This window comes from Hippopotamus amphibius, chromosome 7 (assembly GCF_030028045.1).
Source record: "Hippopotamus amphibius kiboko isolate mHipAmp2 chromosome 7, mHipAmp2.hap2, whole genome shotgun sequence".
NCBI classification, from domain to species: Eukaryota; Metazoa; Chordata; class Mammalia; order Artiodactyla; family Hippopotamidae; genus Hippopotamus; species Hippopotamus amphibius.
In genome coordinates, this window is record NC_080192.1 from 19,632,351 (window position 1) to 19,652,891 (window position 20,541).

At 34.6% G+C, this 20,541-nt stretch overlaps 1 protein-coding gene across 3 annotated transcripts in view; it reads right to left on the reverse strand.

Annotated features, from left to right (window-relative positions):
* Window positions 1–20,541, reverse strand: part of PARPBP (PARP1 binding protein) — a 67,304-nt gene that overhangs the window by 17,130 nt on the left and 29,633 nt on the right. For all 3 annotated transcript variants that reach the window (XM_057742676.1, XM_057742677.1, XM_057742678.1), the window contains exons 5-7: window positions 14,345–14,515; window positions 12,870–13,024; window positions 1,683–1,866 (exon numbers count right to left, since the gene is read on the reverse strand). In XM_057742676.1, coding sequence (XP_057598659.1) covers window positions 1,683–1,866; window positions 12,870–13,024; window positions 14,345–14,515 — 510 coding nt within the window. The remainder of the gene's footprint in view (window positions 1–1,682; window positions 1,867–12,869; window positions 13,025–14,344; window positions 14,516–20,541) is intronic.

A 20,541-nucleotide genomic window follows, 5' to 3' on the forward strand; every position in this document is an offset into this window, starting at 1 on the left:
TGTAATAGTCCAGCTTAGAAATGAAGAAGGTAGTTAGTAGTGAACTAAAATAGTAGCAGTGGAGATAAAGAAAAAAGCAAATCAAAACAGGAGAGCTAGAAAAACTTAATAACTAGATGTAAAAATAGGGAAATGATAATATAATATTTCACACAGATACATGTAAGAACAAACTCTAATGGCATTTCTGGCTGGGTTCATACCAACTAACCAGTGGTATGTGCTGTATATCTCTGGGAAAGTTGCTTAACCTCACTGTGCTTCAGTTAAATCACTGGTAAAATAGGGATAATGATAGTGCCTAACCCATAGGGTCATTGGACATTGTCCTTAAATGTCAGAGTCACCCTTTGGGGAACATCTGTTATAGCTGTACCACTTTCCTCAGGTTTCATCAACATGGTCTTGGTCTCCTTTCTCTACTTGGCTGACTCAGGCTACCAAGTGAACTGTAAGGTAGAGGTACACAAGAATTTTAACAAATTGCCTATCACAATCTGGTGCTTAACATATATTTTTCATTAGTACCAGAGAAGTCCATACTGTTTAACACTAACTTCACTGGGTATTATTGATTCATATTTTTCAAAGATTTCTAATTTGGTTGAAAACATAAAATTAAGAACCAGTTTGTCTGCATCTTTATTTCTTGTGACAGGAAATGGGAGAGACTGGTGCTCTTAATTATCTGAGCTGTGACAGTTCCTAATTTATACTTATAATAAAACCTGGTTGTCATTTGAGCCAAGCTAGTCACAGGAAGTGTTAACACACATGAAATATGTGGGGAAACAACCCAGAATCTCCCCTGTGTCCCACCTTCAAATTAAACTAAAAACATGCATTGTTATAGAAAACAGCTAAAAGTAATGCCCAAGGGCTGTGGATAAATACATGAATCATAAAAATTAAGCAAAAGTCTTTATTCATACACTGGCTATCACAATTACACCTAATAAAAGGGGATTTTGTTACCTGAACAATTAAACTGCAACAAATGAATTATTATAACACATACCCCAAAACTGTTCTAGAACTAAAAACATGGTAGTCAATTTCTCCTATAAAACTACAGTTTTAATACCTTATAATGTCTGACTATCTATGTAAAAAAAAAAAAAAGAAAGAGGTAAATTTTCTGGAACATATAATTAAAAGATTACTAAATATAGGAAAAACTAATGTTTTCAGTAAACTGGCAATGGAGGTAGAAAATAAAGAGCTCATGGAAATTGAAAAATTCTACAAAAGAAAAATAAACTGCTGAATAGAAATCATTTCTGTTGTTCTATGGAGTGCCTAGTACTAGGGTCATAACCAGAGAAACCAGACTCTTATTTTACATCTGAGTAAATGGGAAAATAACTGTTTTATAAGAATAATCATTGAAAAATATGACAAAACACCTTAATATCCACCAAGAATTATAAATTTCTAGTGCTACAAGGGATACTAAAGATTATCGAATGCTCTCCTTTAACAAAACAATTTGGCCTATAGATGTTATGATTTACCCAAGTTGAACATAATCCTGCATAATCCTATTGAGAAACTTAAATTTCCAGCAACATAACAGAGGAAACACATCTTTCTGACTTAAGGAGCAACAGTAAACTATTTCTACAGCAAGTAGAAGAGAATATTTTGTATAGAAGGATAATGAAAAATAAAACCCTTATTACCCGTGCAGGACTGATGTCAGTGGTGCTAACAGCTACATCTCCTTGTTGAGAATTTGTAATATTTTTAATCCTCAAATCCAAATCTTGAGCAACTTCCTCTACTGCTTTATAAAAAGGATCCCTGCAGTTCTGGCCCTTAATCAGCTGCATCTTTATCACTGAGAGTATCCGACCCCCTGCAATGCTGAAAATAGAAATAAGATCACTTTTATAATAGTATTAGAGATGATAATATGCTTATAAGCTTGAAAATATAACTCTCAGAGTTAATCAACACTTTTCAAAGAATATGGCTTTGATCTTATAAATCAAACAGTAACACGTTTAAGAAAAGGAGGAGAACCATTAGAAACAAAATTTAAAAGTTTTTCTAAAAGCAAACTATTTCAATAAGGTAAGGGATTTGAAAGTTAAGGGAAATAATTTAGTTATATGTGATATATGATAAAAGATTCAGATGCAGCTATATACATGCAATATACTTAAAGTACATACCTTTAGATACAACTCAGATAACACAAACTACCTCTCAGTGAATACCTAAAATCCTACATAACTTAATCTTAAAACCAATTCAATAATTATTATTAGCCTTAAATTGCAGATAAAAAAGTTGAGTCTCAAAAAGGTTTAATAGCTTGTCCAAGAACACACCATGTTCTGGGCTAGGAAGAAGGTGGTAAGGAAGGAGACTGACCTGAAATACATGATATTGCATGTATTTCTAACATGAGAAGGGGTATTACATGGAAGAGGAAATTCAACTATTTAATACTAATCTAAAGGAAACCAGAGACTGGACCAACTACAGCCAACAGACAAGTATTTTTTAAAAATCTGAAATTGATTGTTTCTTTACACTGAGTCTGAACCTGAACGAAGTTGGGTTGCAATTCCTGCTCTAAAAGGCTAACCTAAAACCCATGTGAGAAGGAGGAAGAATTTTGGTCCATTACAAGAAAGACATTAGAAGTGTCCAACAATAGAAGAGGGCTCTTTTTTGAAGTTAAGAGATCTCCATTCCTAATGTACCTAAACTGTCATACAGAGTGTAGGAAGTCAGAAAGAGAAAAGCAAAGATCATATATTAATGCATACATGTAGAATCTAGAAAAATGATACAGATGAACTGCTTTGCAAGGCAGAAATAAAGACACAGATGTAAAGCACAAATGTATGGACACCAAGGGGGGAAAGCGGGGTGTAGAGGATGAGATGAATTGGGAGATTGGGATTGACATATATACACTAATATGTATAAAATAGGTAACAAATAAGAAACTGCTGTATAGCACAGGGAACTCCACTGTACAGTAGAAACTAACACAACACTGTAAAACAACTATACCCCAATAAAAAAATAAAAATGAAAAAAAAATTTAAAATTAAAAAAAAAGAGAGAGAGTTCTCCATCCCCAGAGGTATCCCTGGAAAGGCTGTACAATGCCTAATGAAAAGGTGGTGTGGTCTGGCTATGGAGTCAGACAACCTAAGCACACATCACAACTCCCTCACTTTCTGCCTTGAATATGCTATTTAACCTCTCTGTGACATTTATAGTAGCATAAAGGAAATTCTCATCCTCACTGCCTTATTGCCAGGCTTTACGTTCTAGGAAAGAGGTCAGGTTCCCTAACAACACTGGAAACATGACTGCTCACACAGAGAAGGAAAGTTAGAAGAAAACTACAAAGAGACTTCATGTATGATAGTGCATTACATTAGTATCTTCCAAATTTGCCTGATCATCAGAATCATACGTAGCACTCGTTTAAAATATCAGCTCCAGATCCAATCCTACTGAATCACAGTCTCCAGACAAGGGTACTAAATAGTTGTATTTCTTTTGAAGATATCGCAGGTGATTCTTATGATTAGACAAACTTGAGAAATATTTCATGAAAAAATTAGCTCCTTGAGAAAGGAACCATATTTTACTAATCTTCATACTAACTTGGCACACAGAAGAAATAATTGATATTTATATTGAATAAATGACCACTATTGCACGCAACAGTGTGAAGTTTTTACTTGAAAGACAAAAGATATATATTTTACTATTTTTCATATTATTATTTGTAGTAGAAAAGCACTTAGAGAGTTTCAACTTACACTACGGCAGACTAGTTACTCTAGGGGGACATTCCACTAAGCTTGGTAGGAATCGGGGGAAATCTCCAAGTACCATCCAATTTCTTCCCTAAAAAAGTGACAAACAGAAGCTGGAGTGGAAAGTTGGAAGCTGTGAGTGGTAAGCAGGATGAACAGGGGTTTTCCTGAGGACAAAAATCTCTAGTAGCAATGTGATTAGGACACAAACCCTGAGCAGGAGAGAGATTTTCACACTGAGTCTGAACTTTTCAAGGGGGAAGGAGCTAGTATGGCTTTTATTAAGTTTATTCTACGCATTTAAAATTTTTGAAGCTTCAAAAAAAAAACTTCTATTTGGTTATGGCATACAAATACAATTGCTTTTTTTAATTGATCTGTATCCAGCAACACTGTTAAACTGTACCATTAATTTTAACAATTGCCTTTAGATTCTTGGAGTTTTCTATATCTGCAATCACATTATCACTAAATAGTTTTATTTCTTCCTTCTCAATTGTTATATCTCCCTATTTCTTTTTCTTGCCTTACTACGGAATTAGACATCCAATATCATGCTGAAAAGAAATGAGCATAAACTCTTATCTTGTTCTAAATCTTAAATAATATGCTAAAACATTTTACCAAGTAAGTTTTCATAGAAACCCTATATCAAGTTAAATCCCTTATTCTTGGTTCATTTTACTCTGAAAGGGTAGTAGCCCTACAGGTTGGATATGTCCCAAAAGACACTTCACCTTGGGCAGTCCCTGGGCTTTGTCCCCTGCCTCCTCAGACTTTAATAACTATACGAACAGATCCTCCAAATCACCAAATTCATCAAGTTCTTTCAAAATAAAAGCTGGCTTCCCTTCTTGACTTCCATCTCTGGCTTTCCTCCTTCCCCTAGTTTTTGGCCTGTATTTTCACTGCATATACCTACTCATCAATGCATATAAGAAGTATTTTATAAATATGTTATCCAGCAATATTATTTTCAATGGAAGGGTCAATCAGGGGACCTAGTCTGCTATACATCTGTAATCAGAAATCTGAACAGATTCTAAGAGCTACTTTATGTAAACAGGCACTCTCTTTTCCTACTGTTTTTTTCTTAATTTTCAATTAAAAACACAGAAAATAATTGGATGAAATGTAGCCAAGATGAAAACACAGTTAACACTATGTGCTTTTTCTGAGAAGCAATCTCTAATGGAAGAGTTTTGGAAAAGATTCAAAAGTATAATCAAATATGAAAGTGTCAGAGTATCAGTTATAAGAATCAAAAAGAAAAGAAAAGCTTTCAATGATATTAAAAAGTCACCTTTGCCCTCTTTTCTCATTCCTTCTACAAGAACAAATATTCTAAATTTTAAAGATGATATAATCCCCTGAATGAACTGTATTTAGGAAAAATTTATAAAACGTGTATTTCAGTTGCTTGCCAAGCTCAGCATTATTACCCTTAGCAAAATACCGCAAAAACCTGGGCTATGATTAGTCTATTGCTATACGTTCACTACAAGAGCCATTAGCTCTTCAAAAAACTGCTCAGAAACATAGCATAATTCAAATTCTTGCCTCTAGAGCCTAGAAACTCCTGAAGTTTTAACCCAAATAATGCCAGGATATTTGTCATAGGCACTGGGGATACAAAATGAATAAAATACTTATTTTCTTAATATTTATTTATTTTTTTTGGCTGCACTGGGTCTTAGTTGTGGCACATGGGATCTTCATTGCAGCATGTGGGATTTTTTTTTTTAATAAACTTTTTATTTATTTATTTATTTATTTTATTGGCTGTGTTGGGTCTTTTTTGCTGTGTAAGGACTTTCTTTTAGTTGTGGTGAGTGGGGGCTACTCTTCGTTGTGGTGCGTGGGCTCCTCATTGCCATGGCTTCTCTTGTTGCGGAGCACAGGCTCTAGGTGCGTGGGCTTCAGTAGTTGCAGCACATGGGCTCAATAGTTGTGGCTCATGGGCTTAGTTGCTCCGCGGCATGTGGGATCTTCCTAGAGCAGGGATCCAACCCATGTCCCCTGCATTGGTAGGCGGATTCTTAACCACTGCGCCACCTAAGAAGCCCAGCATGTGGGATCTTTAGTTGCAGCATGTGGGCTTCTTAGTTGCAACATGCGAACTCTTCACTGCAGCATGCACGTGGGATCTAGTTCCCCAACCCGGGATCGAACCCAGGCCCTCTGCATTGGGAGCGTGCAGTCTTACCCACTGGACAACCAGGGAAGTCCCTAAAATATTTCTTTTTAAGAGGTCACAATTATTCATTTGATACAATGAGATACCAAAGCTATAGAGGGAATTTAAGTGAGGAGGTAAGGGAAGCAGAAAGTCTTCAGGAAAGCATCCCAGAAGATATGACTACTCTAGATAAACATTAATAGAAGAATTTAGGTGAAAAAGAGTTAAACTGAAGTTCCTGACTACTAAATGGATCACATTAAAGCTCTGGGGCAGAAACAGGAAAAATGAAGCTAGTGAGGAAAAACACAATTAAATCCCCATGACTGAATCATAACATAGTGACTGAAAGAGAATAATAAGCAATAACAGAAATAATTGGTAATATTTTAATGTAATTATTGACTATCTTTACTGTACAGAATTACTTGTCTTTTCCCTACCATCTTTAAGAATTTGATAACTATTTGCTATTATATCTTAAAAAATTAAATGTGATTAAAGGTACTCCATGAAATGTATCAAAAATGCTTCTGAAATATTTTTATATGAGAAATGTAACATTAGGATTCGGGACTAGATAATTTCAACCAGATTTGACATTCTAGAAATGCATAATATTTAGTCCAATAAATACAATGCAAGTGTGTACTAAAAAGTTGCTGTGTAATAAAACTGAAATATAGAATTTTAAACATTTGAACAACAGGGAACTAATTTATGTAACCTGAAACTCCTAACTTAAGATGTTTCTCAGGTGAGAGTATAGTATGTATTTTATAGTGGCACCTACTGGTAAACTATAGAAATGCAGCCATACTATAGCTAGGATGGTCTGATGAAAAGCTGGCAACAGGGAGGTAAGTGTGATTTTGATTCCTTCCCTGTCTGCCTATCCCTCATCCTTCCTTGGACTCAAAGATTATTGTGATTCCCTACCACCACCACCACCACCACCCTATTATAAGACACGTAGTACAAACTTATTCTCAGCTACAAAGGGTTAAGTACATTTTTATCTCTGAATTTTAAGGTTGAGAGACAGGGGCCAGGGTGAGACATAAGCAGGAGGCAGATAGTAAAGAATCTGTACAACATACTGAGGTTTTATCCTGTACCTAATATAGAATCATTGAAGGGTTTTAATTACGGGGATAATATCTGCTGTTATGGAACAACTACTGGCAGCAGTGAGGACAACAGGATGGGGCAACTCAAGACTGGAGGCAGAATGAACCACTCAGAGATAAGTAAAAAAAAGTCCAGGCAAGAAAGGATGAAAGTCTCAAAACAGACTTTCCATAAAAAATGTAAATGAGACAGTAGCTATAGGAATAGAGATAAAAGAAAGAATACCAAAAATGTTAAGTAAGAAGAATTGATGGATCTTAGTGACTGAAGGGATAGAGGAAAGGAAAAAAGAAGTTTAAGATATGTTCCAAATTTCTGCTTGGGCAGCTGGAGGGAGAAAGGTTTCATCAAGCTGGGTACTTTAGAAGGATAAGCAGATTCACAGGGAAAGATGAAGATTTAATTTGGGAGATGCTAAGTTTGAGTTTCATTTGAGGTAACAACCTATAGGTATTTAAAAATATATTTCTGAAACTCAGGAAGAGTTTGAATTTCACTGAAATATGGATTTAGAATTTGCATATATGCAGAGAGGTAGGTGGAAAATAAGAAAATGAAATCTCAGAAGTTATGGGGAAAAGCGTTCTGAAAGAGAAAATGATCAAACTTGAGGACTCAAAAGAGACCAGAAACTATGCCAACTAAAAGATCATAAATGATCTTTGGCAGAATAGTTTCAGTAGAGTGGAAAAGTGAATGAGTGTTGGGGTGGGATGAATTGGGAGATTGAGATCTGCCATACATACATTACTAATTAAAAAAAATTTTTGAATTGTACACTTTAAATATATGCAGTTTATTGTATGTCAATTATATCTCAATAAAAGTTCTTAAAAAAAGTGAATGAGTGTGAGTCAGTTAAACACAGACAAGTAAAGAAGTATTGAGTACCTACTCTGTGCTAGAGTTTACAGCCTCATGAGAAATATCCAATATGTCTTAAATAATTAGAAATTGGGAAGTGGAATAAAGATAGTAGTTTTTTCAAAATTTGAGCTATAAAAGGAAGGAACTGACAAAAACACAAAAGATGATTTGTTTTTTCCTTATAATCTTAGTAGACTGTGGCAAAAGGACTAGTAGAAGTTGAAATTATGAGACAAAATGAATAACCAATGAAACATTGTCCCAATAGGTTATCCATATTAATTATACTCACTGTAGGAAATATCCTCCCTTCTCCCTACCTGCACTTCATTTCACCATCATTCTCCATGTCTGGTTAACTCCTTCAAGTTCATCCCTCAAGATTAAGCTCAACTGTAACAACCACCCAGGTAAACACTCCTGACATGCTTATCCCTGGCTCCCACAAACTAGGTCAATTGTCCTTTACTCTGTATATCCTTCTATTGTTACATAAATAGAATATGTTTTTAGTTTTTAATAACTTTACCATTTAAAATCATGAAATGAATATATAATTAACATACACAAAAATCACCTTACAGAAGAAAATAAAGACTGCTCAGATGGACTATTTAAACACTCAATTCTTCAGTATCGTCTCTAGAACACAGAGTAATTGCTCCTTGTGATCAAACAGGATATTCAAAATAACTGGCTGCTAAATTGAAGAACTGAAGCGTATCGCTTATCCTAGATGCTTCTAAAACGTATTTCTACCCTGTCGTACAAGTGTATATACTTTTACCCTGTTAACTAACCCCAATCAGAAATTCCTCCAAAAAGGAATGTAATTATAACGAATTACATTGCATTGAATATATGCACTTATATCTGCTCCCTCATAAAGTGCCACTAAAGTAACAAAAATGCAAATGTTTTAAATCCATAAAGAAAAAGAGAATGGGAAAGGAGCCTATAGCCAAGACATATCATGAAAGTACATAAAGACAAAGAGCAGGTGGAAAAGTGATAACTGACTACCCAGAACAGAGAAAGCTACAATGTAAGTAACCACTAAAAGAGACACCAGTAAGAAGTAATCTCAGAAATTCTCAGAAATTGAAGGCAATAATGAAGCCTATGGTGAAGGTGTCATTGCAAATAAGAAAGCTGGCTGACAGCCTATATGAGGAACACTTAGACCCCTAAATCTCCTCCCTTATTCTGAACAGTCAGGCTAGTGCACTTCTGTCACCTCGGAATGGAAAGCAAGATTACTCTGAAGAAACTAAGCCAGAGGCTCCAGACCTAGAGGCACCAACGACTGAAAACAGAGGGACTGAGTAAAAGTCTACATATTGAACTGGGCAACTCAGCATCAACCTACCCTACTTCAAATCCCAGAATACTGCTAGCCAGACCTACTCCTTTCAGAAAGAGACTAAGGGATGCCATCGTGGAAATTTTGGGGTAAGTTCCAAAGAAAAGACCTGCAGTTATTCACATTTGGAGAATCCCCAATAAAGAAGCCAACTGGCTACTATGCTATAATGAAGTCCACTGTACAGAGCTGCTAATCAGCTTTATAGCGCCTCATTCTTAAATAGGAAACAACAGTCCAGAATCACTCTACATTTTAGAAACACCTTTAGCACGAAAGAGGGCAAAAGAAACAAAAAGAAAAACATTCAACTTAGATAAAGACTATCCAGGAAGCAGATAAAAAACGATCACATAAATTAAATAATCATGGAGAAATAAAACATAAGATCTCATAAATCAAATGTGAGAATAATGATATTTATCTCCCATTCACTTTTCCTCAGAAAGCTACTTGAGCAAAATAAGGGGTTTAACCAGTTAAAAATAAAGTCATGAAATCCAGGAAACAAGGCAGAGGTAAAGAAAATTCACGAGGCAATGAAGCTTCATGGTTAACATTCTCAAGCAGGCCTAACAAGCAAAAGTATACAGACTGAATGAAGAAGACATATGACTCCAAAAGGAATGTCTTCAAGGGCAAAAATCAAAACTGACAGATGACCTAATAAAAAGAAGAAACTGTATAGTTTCATTGGCAAGTTTGATAAAGAATTGATGATAAATATATAAGAAGCAAAGCAAGAGAAAAAAAGGAGAAAATCACTGACTCTAGAAAAAAAAATTTATACAGGAAAGGAAAGATAATAACAGTATATAATATAGCTTAACTGTAGGAAATAAGTAGTTATAATAATGTAAACTCTAAAATATGATTTAACCTGATACTGTGGTATAACTATATCAGAAGGAGAGAATAAGAGAAGTGTGTGTATGTGTCTGTGTGTGTAGTAGGGATGGGAGAGGAAAAGAGGAGTGTTGGGAGGTTGGCAAGTGGGTGGCAAATCCTCATGTTCCACAGTAGGAAGTTAATAGGTAATGTCTAAAATTGAAACTCAAAACTAGCTGCATAGACCAACAAGGGCTTAATATCCAAAATACACAGACAGCTCATATAACTCAGTATCAAAAAACAAATCATCCAATCAAAAAATGGGCAGAAGACTTGAATAGATATTTTTCCAAATAAGACATACAGATGGCTAACAGGCACATGAAAAGATGCTCAGCATTGCTAATTATGAGAGAAATGCAAATCAAAACTACAATGAGGTATCACTTCACACTGGTCAAAATGGCCATCATCAAAAAGTCTACAAATAACAAGTGCTGGAGAAGATGTGGAGAAAAGGGAATCTCGAACATTACTGGTGGGAATGTAAACTGATGCAGGCACCATGGAAGAGAGTATGGAGCTTCCTTTAAAAACTAAAAATAGAACTACCATATGATCTAGCAATTCTATTTCTGGGTATATATCTGGAAAAATGAAAACACTAGTTCGAAAAGATATATGCACCCCAATATTCACAGCAGCACTATTTACAATAGCCAAGACAAAGAAGCAACCCTAGTGCCTATCAACAGGTAATTGGATTAAGAAGATGTGGTATATATTTACAATGGAATATTACTCAGCCATAAAAAAGAATGAAATATTGCCATTTGCAGCAATGTGGGTGGACACAGAGAATATTATGCTTAGTGAAGTAAGTCAGACAGATAAATACTAAATGATATCACTTACATGTGGAATCTAAAAAATAAGACAAATAAATGTATATACAAAACAGAAGCAGACTCACAGACATAGAAACTAGTTTATGGTTACCAAAGGGGAGGGGGAGAGGGATAAATTAGGAGTACGGGATTAATACACTTAGATACAAACTACTATAAATAAAATAGACAAGCAACAAGGATTTGCTGTATATCACAGGGAATTATACCCAATATCTTATAATAACCTATAATGAAATATAAACTGCAAAAATACTGAATCACTATGCTATATACCTGAAACTAACATAATACTATGAATCAACTATAGTCTAATAAAAATTTTAAAAATAGCTGCATAAAATTTTCATTTAAATGAGGTAAATACAGAAACACACAAAAATATTAAAAGTCAATTCCTCTGAGAATTTTATTACTATGTCTATAGTACCATTTGACTTTAACAAAATATATCTATTTTGCTTTGCTAAAAATAAAAAAATAAAATATTCTTTAATTATCTGCTATCTCAGAAGAAATGGCAAGCCAATATATCATTTAGAAGTTCAGAAGATGTCACTGATATTGACTATAAATCATATTCAAACCCTCTTCCAAATTCACTTCGTTGTAATAGACATCCATATAAGAAGATGGACAGAAACAATTCAGAACAAAATCCTGAAACAAATTCTTCTTGCAATCTTAAAATGGAAAGAAGTTTCATAGAATAAGATATAGCAATTAACAGGATCAAAACTGAATTCAGATCCCAACTCTGCTACTTAATAACAATGTGACTAAGGTAAGTTACACTACTGCTTCAGTTTCTTCCTCTCTAAATTGAGTATCTAGCACCTACAAGGTAAGGTTGTTGTAATGACCAAATGATAATCCCCATAAAGAGTTTAGTGTAATATCTGACACATAGTAAGTGTTCAATAAATACCAGCTATTTTTATTAGTACTATGCTATGGCATACAAACCAAAGTGACGCTGATCTCCCATGATTGTTAACATATACAATACACTTCTGACCCCCACAAATTAATCTGAAATTAACTCACCATAAAATATACTTATGCTATAAATGAGTCTACCAGATTAAAAACACCTCTTACTTCCAGTATCATTTAAAAACAAATTCCAGATAAATCAAAAATTTACACATAAGAAAATGAAAAAAAAAAAAACTAACAGAAAATAGAATATAAAATTTATCATATTTTTATAAATTTCTTGACTCGTTCTTGGTATGAGTTTCCTTTACTGCTAAATAAAAAGTTTAAAGAAATTATCTATTTAGTCATTTCCAATCCTCAAAAATTTACCTCTTCTAGAAAAAAGATGAATGGTAAGCCATCTTCTCTGGGCAAAGTTAATCTAAACATGCCATTTGACTTCGGCAAAAATTTTAGAATCATAGATAGGTATAAATTTAGGGGAAAAGGTCATGTGATTACAATTTATTAATCTAGATTTTTATTAATTAAAGTATAGTTGATTAACAATGTTGTGTTAGTTTCTGGTATACAGTAAAGTGATTATTTTCCATTATAGTTTATCATAGGATATTGAATATACTTTCCTGTTGCTATACAGTAGGACCTTGTTGTTTACTTACTTTATATATAGTAGTGTATCTGCTAATTCCAAACTTCTAATTTATCCCTCCCTCATCTAGATATTTTGTTTCTTCTTCCTAGTTTGGTCTGATGGCTGGTCACTTCAATAGCTCTTATTTTTTTAATCTACCTCTGATTCTGTGAAGTTTCAAAGACAGACTGATAACATACATTTGTGATAACATACGTCATACCTTGGATTTGGTATTTCTCCAAGAATTTCATCTAATTTGTCAATGAAATTAATAAAATTAGACAATCCTTTTATATGTGTCCTTAAAGGATCAGATGGTGATGGTGCATATCCTTTCCCTCCAAGCTCTATTGTTCTAATAAATGATGTGGCCACCTATGAATTAAAACAAATAATTTGGTTATGTTTAATGATTTAGTAAGTTAAAACTACACCTTATTTTAAGAAGCTGGGCACATTTACATATTTCTAGGTACACAGGTAAAGGGAAGCATTTTTTATAACTCATGCCATATTTTCATTCCGACACAAATAATCAAACAGGTGTCATGGAGAATTCATGCCTACCAAGGGTAATGGCAATACAGGTGGAGACCAAGACTGAGGAGCCAAGTTAGAGACAAATTAACACCATAAGAATATGCTCAAAAGGGTATATCATTGTTTGGACTTCCCTGGCGGTCCAGTGGTTAGGACTCTTCACTTCCACTGCAGGGGGTTCAGGTTCAATCCCTGGTCAAGAAACTAAAATCCCGCAAGCGTGCAGTGCAGCCAGAAAGAAAGAAAAAAAAAAAAAAAGTATATCACTGTCTATAAAGAATTAGACAGTGATATTATGTAAAGAATAAATATATTCTCTAATAGATTGAATACTGGCTACTGGAATTGCTATGTGGAACAAAGGGATTTTTCCGTGTCAACTATGTTGATTTACTCAAGATTGAGCAATTAATTCAACTCTTCCAAGACTTAGCTTCTTTATTTGTAAAATAAAGATTTAGATTAGATAATCACTAAGCCCCATCTAGCTTTCACACTTTAGGATTATTTGATCACGTGTAGTTCAAAAGGTCTTGCCTTTACAGTGATAAAAATACATATATAATAATATGATGGCTATATATTAGGCCATCTCCATCAAAGACAAAATGTTCTAAACCTGTATTTTCCAAAGTATATCCTAAGAAAGAAAAAAAAAAATCTATGAAATTTAAATAATTTGAGCAAAGTTCCATGGTTAAATAATTCAGGAAACAACAGGTTAAATAACAAGGTTAACTTAAGCAGATTTCTTTATGGCAGGACTTCCCAGAGCTTCTGTTATACAAACATGCATTATGTATATCCAATAAGAGCATACAAGATTTCCAACCTTTTGCCCTTGGAAACATTTATTCAAAGAGAACTGAACAGGAACTTTTGCTTCTGGAAAAAATTTATTAAAGGAGAATTTAACAGCGCTAGCACTCTACAGAACACCTGTAGGGAAACACTGCTTTAGAGAAATTCTCCCTTATTAACTTTGAAGGATACAGTAAAAAACAAAACTACCATAGATTTTCAAATACATGACATCGAACACATATTCACAATTTAAAAGTTGTTCTATCATAGTTACAAAAACTCTATTTAAGGTACATGAATCCACTGTTCAGAGTCTTTAAAATAAACACGGAAAATGTAACATGTCCATACCAAAAAGATAGACATCTGTTTCTCTCGAGCAGCATGTCTCAAATCAGTGAAGGCTTCTCTTCCAAGTCCTCTGTCAGGAATATTGAGAATTTGAGACAGAGCCAAGTCATTCTTTGAATTCACCAGCAGGTTTAAATATGAGTAGATAATTTTCTTTGCTAGTAACTGCACCTGTACAATAAAATATTTTCTTTATTGAAGATTTCTAAATTCATAAATAATCTCTTTTTATTTATTGTAATTGAAGTATAGTTGATTTACAATCTTGTGCCAATCTCTGCTGCATAACAAAGTGATTCAGTTATACATACATATACATTTTTTATATTGTTTTCCATTATGGTTTATCACAAGATATTGGATATAGTTCCCTGTGCTATACATTAGGACCTTGTTGCTTATCCATTCTAAATGTAATAGTTTGCATCTACCAACCCCAAACTCCCAGTCCATCCCTCTCCCTCCCACCAACCCCCTTGGCAACCACAAGTCTGTTCTCTATGTCTATGAGTCTGTCTCTGTTTCGTAGATAAATTCACTTGTGCCATATTTTAGATTCCACATATAAGTGATATCATATTATTTGTCTTTCTGTTTCTGACTTACTTCACTTAGTATGATAATCTCTAGTTCCATCCAAATGGCATTATTTCTTTCTTTTTTTTTAAGTTTGAGTTGAACAATGAACATATCCTTGCTCATGAAACCAACTTGACACCAGTGAGAATCTATAAGTAAATAACTATCATAATTGTTGGAAAATGTCTTTTAGAAAATGATATAAAACACACTGCATTTTTGATGAGACCTGATCTCATTCCCCTACATACATTTGCCACTAAATAATAACCAATGATGACGCCCCCTGAAGCATAGGACATGGGCCAACTGGCAGTATCTGGTCCTATACTTGTATCTCTTCACAGGGCACGATATAAGGGCTGAAGTTAAATTGTTAAATTTCTGAAGAATTACTACATACTGACTTTCAAAATACCAAATAACCAACTAAGTATTAAAATAAAGAGATTCAACCAAATGTTAGCAAATGATAGCAAATAGTGGATGTTGACATTAACTGGCCTAAAACAGAGCTATAGACTGTTCAAACACAAGATAAATATTTGGGAGAACTTGATATGGCCATCATTTCTTTCATATATACAGCACTTGTCCTTCACCATCAAATGATAAACCAGGATATTCAATGATCTTTTTCCTAAAATTAGCTAACTATATCTTTTCAAGGCCTTGCAACTTCAACTACTACAGAAGTGACACTGTGAAATCCTACAGGTAACAACCACAAAACATTAGGTAAAATTTTTAAAACATAACTATGTAAAGATACTGGAAAGCAACCAAAAAGCAGACACAAGCTGGAGGAGAATATAATGTTAGAAGAACTGCAACAAGGGTAAGAATCGCAAGTTTGTGGTTATTCAAGGCCCTACAACTTCCGGTAACGGGGGAGATGTGACTGATCATGTGAACCCCTTAAAAAAAAACATTAAATATTAAATAAAAAATTTTAAATACTAGTTAAAGATGCTGGAAAGTACCCACCCCCCCAAAAAAAAAACCCAGAGGCTGGAAGAACATTTAGTTTTAAAAGAACTGCAATAAGAAGGGTATGAATTAAGTTTGTGGTTTATTGGCCCACGTTTCATGACTATGACTGTGGAAAGTAGAAGTGACTAAAGGCACCAGAGATTAGAATTCAGAGCTGGGAAAACAGCCAGAAATTTAAAGGAGGAAATCCTGGAAACGACTGAGATCATAAGTAGCCAAAATCCCTAGCTGACAGTGAAACTACGCAAGCATGGGGAAGATTCCAGGGGGTCCATCAAAAACACAGACAGAAAACAGAAAGAAATATATGCTAGAAATATTGAGCTATAAAGAACCAGAGCTATGAGTTTGAAGCTTTGCTAAACTGAGTGCACTCCACAAATGTGTACACCTTAAGTGGCAGAAAGCTGAAGCTGGACAAGCTTCAAATGTTAAGTATACAAAGCCAAAACCTGTCAGAACAACTGGAAAATTCAGGAAAATCCCTAGGAAAAAGTAATCCACAGAAAGAATAAGCTCCATATCTCCCCCAAATGCTTGGCTGACTGTCAAATTTGGCAGGCAGAGGGAAGGGTTACAAAAGCCAAGCTAAAAAACCAGCAAAGGGAAACTATAAGAACAGATATCCAAAAACCAGCATACCATCAAGGAGACAAAATATGAAGTTGGAATCTAGGCAAGTTACCTGCCTACTAGGAGAAAAAAAAAACACAAGCAAACAAACAAACAAAAACAACAATGTTCCTCAGAAGAACATAAGAAAAAACTGGAGTTGCTATAAAATATTACCTTAAATGTCTAGGTTTCATCCAAAAATTACTAGACGGTCAAAGAAAAAGGAAACTATGACCCCTTCTCATGATAAATAGCAGTCAATAGAAAATGTCACCAAGCAGACCTATGTGTTAGATTTAGCAGACAGAACATCAAAGCAGCTTCTATAAATACAGTAAAGGAGTTAAAATATGTTCAACGAATTAAAGGAAAATATGTTATCAGTGACTTAACAGAGGAAATGACAACAGAAAAGTGGACACAATAAAGAAAGAAAATTCTAGAGATAAAAAGTACAATAATTGAAACAAAATTTGCTAGGTGTGATGAACAGTAACTTGGAGAAAGTGAAAGAAACTATCAGTGAACATACATGAATAGAAACTACCAAATCTGAAACACAAAAGAGGGAAGAAAAAAAAAAAGAAAGAAAGAAGAAGAAAAGAGATCTGTGGGTCAATTTAAACAAGTCCAACATACATGTAATTGAAATCCCTGCAGAGGCGTGAGAAAAAACAGAAAAAATATTTGCTGAAATTATGGCCCAAAGTATCCCAAATTTGGTAGGAAACATCAGTTTATAGATCCAAGAAGGTACTTAAGTAGGAAAACATAAAGATAATCATTCCTATACACTTATAATCAAATTCTGACATCCTAAGATGAAAAATCTTAAGAGCAGCTGGAGCAAAACTGCATATTATATACACAGGAACACTAATAAGGTTAATAGATCATCAAGAAGTAAGTATGTGCACAAGAGGGCAGACAGCAGTATCAAGTAGTATTTCATCTTGTGGAACTGAAAATCACAGCCACAGAAAGATAGAGAAAATGAAAAAGCAGAGGACTTTGTACCAGATGAAGGAACAGGATAAAACACCAGAAAAACAACTAAATGAAGAGGAGATAGGCACCCTTCCAGAAAAAGAATTCAGAATAATGATGGTGAAGATGATCCAGGACTTTGAAAAAAGACTGGATGCAAAGATCGAAAAGTTTACCAAAGACCTAGAAGAATTAAAGAACAAACAAACAGAGATATGCAACACAATAAGTGAAATGAAAAATACACTAGAAGGAACCAATAGCAAGTAACTGAGGCAGAAGGGCGAGTAAGTGAGCTGGAAGATAGAATGGTGATAATCACTGATGCAGAAAAGAATAAAGAAAAAAGAATGAAAAGAACTGAAGACAGCCTAAGAGACCTCTGGGACAATGTTAAACACACCAACATCTGCATTATAGGTGTCCCAGAAGGAGAAGAGAGAGAGAAAGGACCCAAGAAAATACTGGAAGAGATTATAGTTGAAAACTCCCCTAACATGGAAAAGGAAAGAGCTACCCAAGTCCAGGAAGCTCAGAGAGTCCCAGGCAGGATAAACCCAAGGAGAAACACACCAAGACATATAGTAGTCAAACTGACAAAAATTAAAGACAGAGAAAAGTTATTAAAAGCAACAAGGGAAAAACGACAAATAACATACAAGGAAACTCCCATAAGGGTAATGGCTGATTTCTCAGCAGAAACTCTGCAAGTCAGAAGGGAGTGGCATGATATATTTAAAGTGATGAAAGGGAAGAACCTACAACCAAGAATACTCTACCCAGCAAGGATCTCATTCAGATTCAATGGAGAAATCAAAAGCTTTACAGACAAGCAATAGCTAAGAGAATTCAGCACCACCAAACCAGCACTACAACAAATGCTAAAGGAACTTCTCTAAGTGGGAAACATAAAAGAAAAGGACCCACAGAAACAAAAAGAAAACAATTAAGAAAATGGTACTAGGAACATACATATTGATAATGACCTTGAATATAAATGGACTAAATGCACCAACCAAAAGACACAGACTGGCTGAATGGATACAAAAACAAGACCCATATATATGCTGTCTACAAGAGACCCACTTCAGACCTAGGGACACATACAGACAGAAAGTGAGGGGATGGAAAAAGATATTCCATACAAATGGAAATCAAAAGAAAGCTGGAGTAGTGATACTCATATCAGATAAAATAGACTTTAAAATAAAAAATGTTTACAAGAGACAAGAAAGGACATTACATAAAGATCAAGGGATCCATCCAAGAAGAGGAGATAACAATTATAACTATATATGCACCCAATATAGGAGCACCTCAATACATAAGGCAAATGCTAACAACTATGAAAGAGGAAATGCAAGGCAGAAATAGAGACACAGATCTAGAGAACAAACATATGGACACCAAGTAGGGAAAGCGGGGAGGGTTGGGGGGGAATGAACTGGGAGCTTGGGATACCAAATTGTACACTCTAAATATATGCTGTTTATTGTATCTCAATAAAAGGTCTAAAAAAAAAGTATGTAAACCAGAAGACACTGAAACAACATATTAAATATGCTGAGAAATGATCTTAAAAATTACTTTACAATTACAACAGTCAAAATAGCATAGTATTGATTTCCTTCCCATGCCAGAAATTTGGAACCCAGGTGATATTCAGTCTTAATTTTTTTATTTCCTTTGAGGCACTAAGTGGTGCTGCCCTCTTATTTTCTAATAGATACATTGAACAACAGAAAAATATGTTTTTATGAACAAAGATTTCTCACAGGAGTATCTATTTTCTTGGAAAACAGCACACAAATCTTATTGTAAGCTGTCAATGTTACAATTTAATTCCACCTTTCTTCTGTGAAAAAAGGAAAAAATATTACTGATATAATGAGTGTCAGAAAGTTTTCAGGCCCATTAAGAGAGACTGAATCTGTCTTCTCATAAACACTTAATATATAGCATTCTAATATAAAAATATTACAGTGTAGTCACTCTCCTAATGAGGGTCATTTAGATTCCTCCCAATTTTCATTATGAACATTACTGCATGTATATTCTGATACTGATCTCTCTGTATACATGTTGAGTGTTTTTATAGTACTGCTGGGATTATAGAGAATGTATTTTTTTTTTAATTATTTTAATACATACTACCAAGTGTCCTTCACTTGTACCTATTTATACCACCACCACCAGTGTAGGAGAGTTCCCATTTTCCTATATCCTGGCCAATATTTAATGTTATAAAACTTTAAAATCTTTACCTATTCTTCTGATTACCTGGAAGACTAGGCATCTTTTTAAAAATGTGTTGGCTGGGCTTCCCTGGTGGCACAGTGGTTTAGAATCCGCCTGTCAATGCAGGGGGCATGGGTTGCATTCCTGGGCCGGGAAGATCCCACATGCCACAGAACAACTAAACCCATGCTCCACAACTACTAAGCCTGTGCTCTAGAGCCCAAGAGCCACAACTATTGAGCCCACATGCCACAACTACTGAAGCCCGTGTGCCTAGAGCCCATGCTCCACAAGAGAAGCCACCACAATGAGAAGCCCGCACACCGCAACAAAGAGTAGCCCCTGCTCACCACAACTAGAGAAAGCCCTTGCACAGCAATGAAGACACAACACAGCCAATAAATAAATAAATAAATAAATACATAAATTTATTTTAAAAAAAACAAAAAAACAAAAAACAAAAAAAATGTGTTGGCCATCTCTTATTTCTTTTCCTGTTGACTGCTCTTTCTTTTGCATGTCTTTCTATTGTGTAATTTGTTTGCTTTTTTATTATTAATAGTAGTTCTTTTTATATTCTAGATTTTAACTCTCATATATTATGCAGTGGCAAAGATCTTCTCTCAGTCTGTTGCTTATCTTTTACCACTGTTAGTAGAATAGGTCAAGACATTTTACATTTTGTAATGATCAAATTCATTAATCTTTCCCCTAATTTTTTTTTTTTTTTTTTTTTTTGGCTTTCTGGGTCTTACAAAGCCTTCTCAGCCTTGAGATTATAAGCA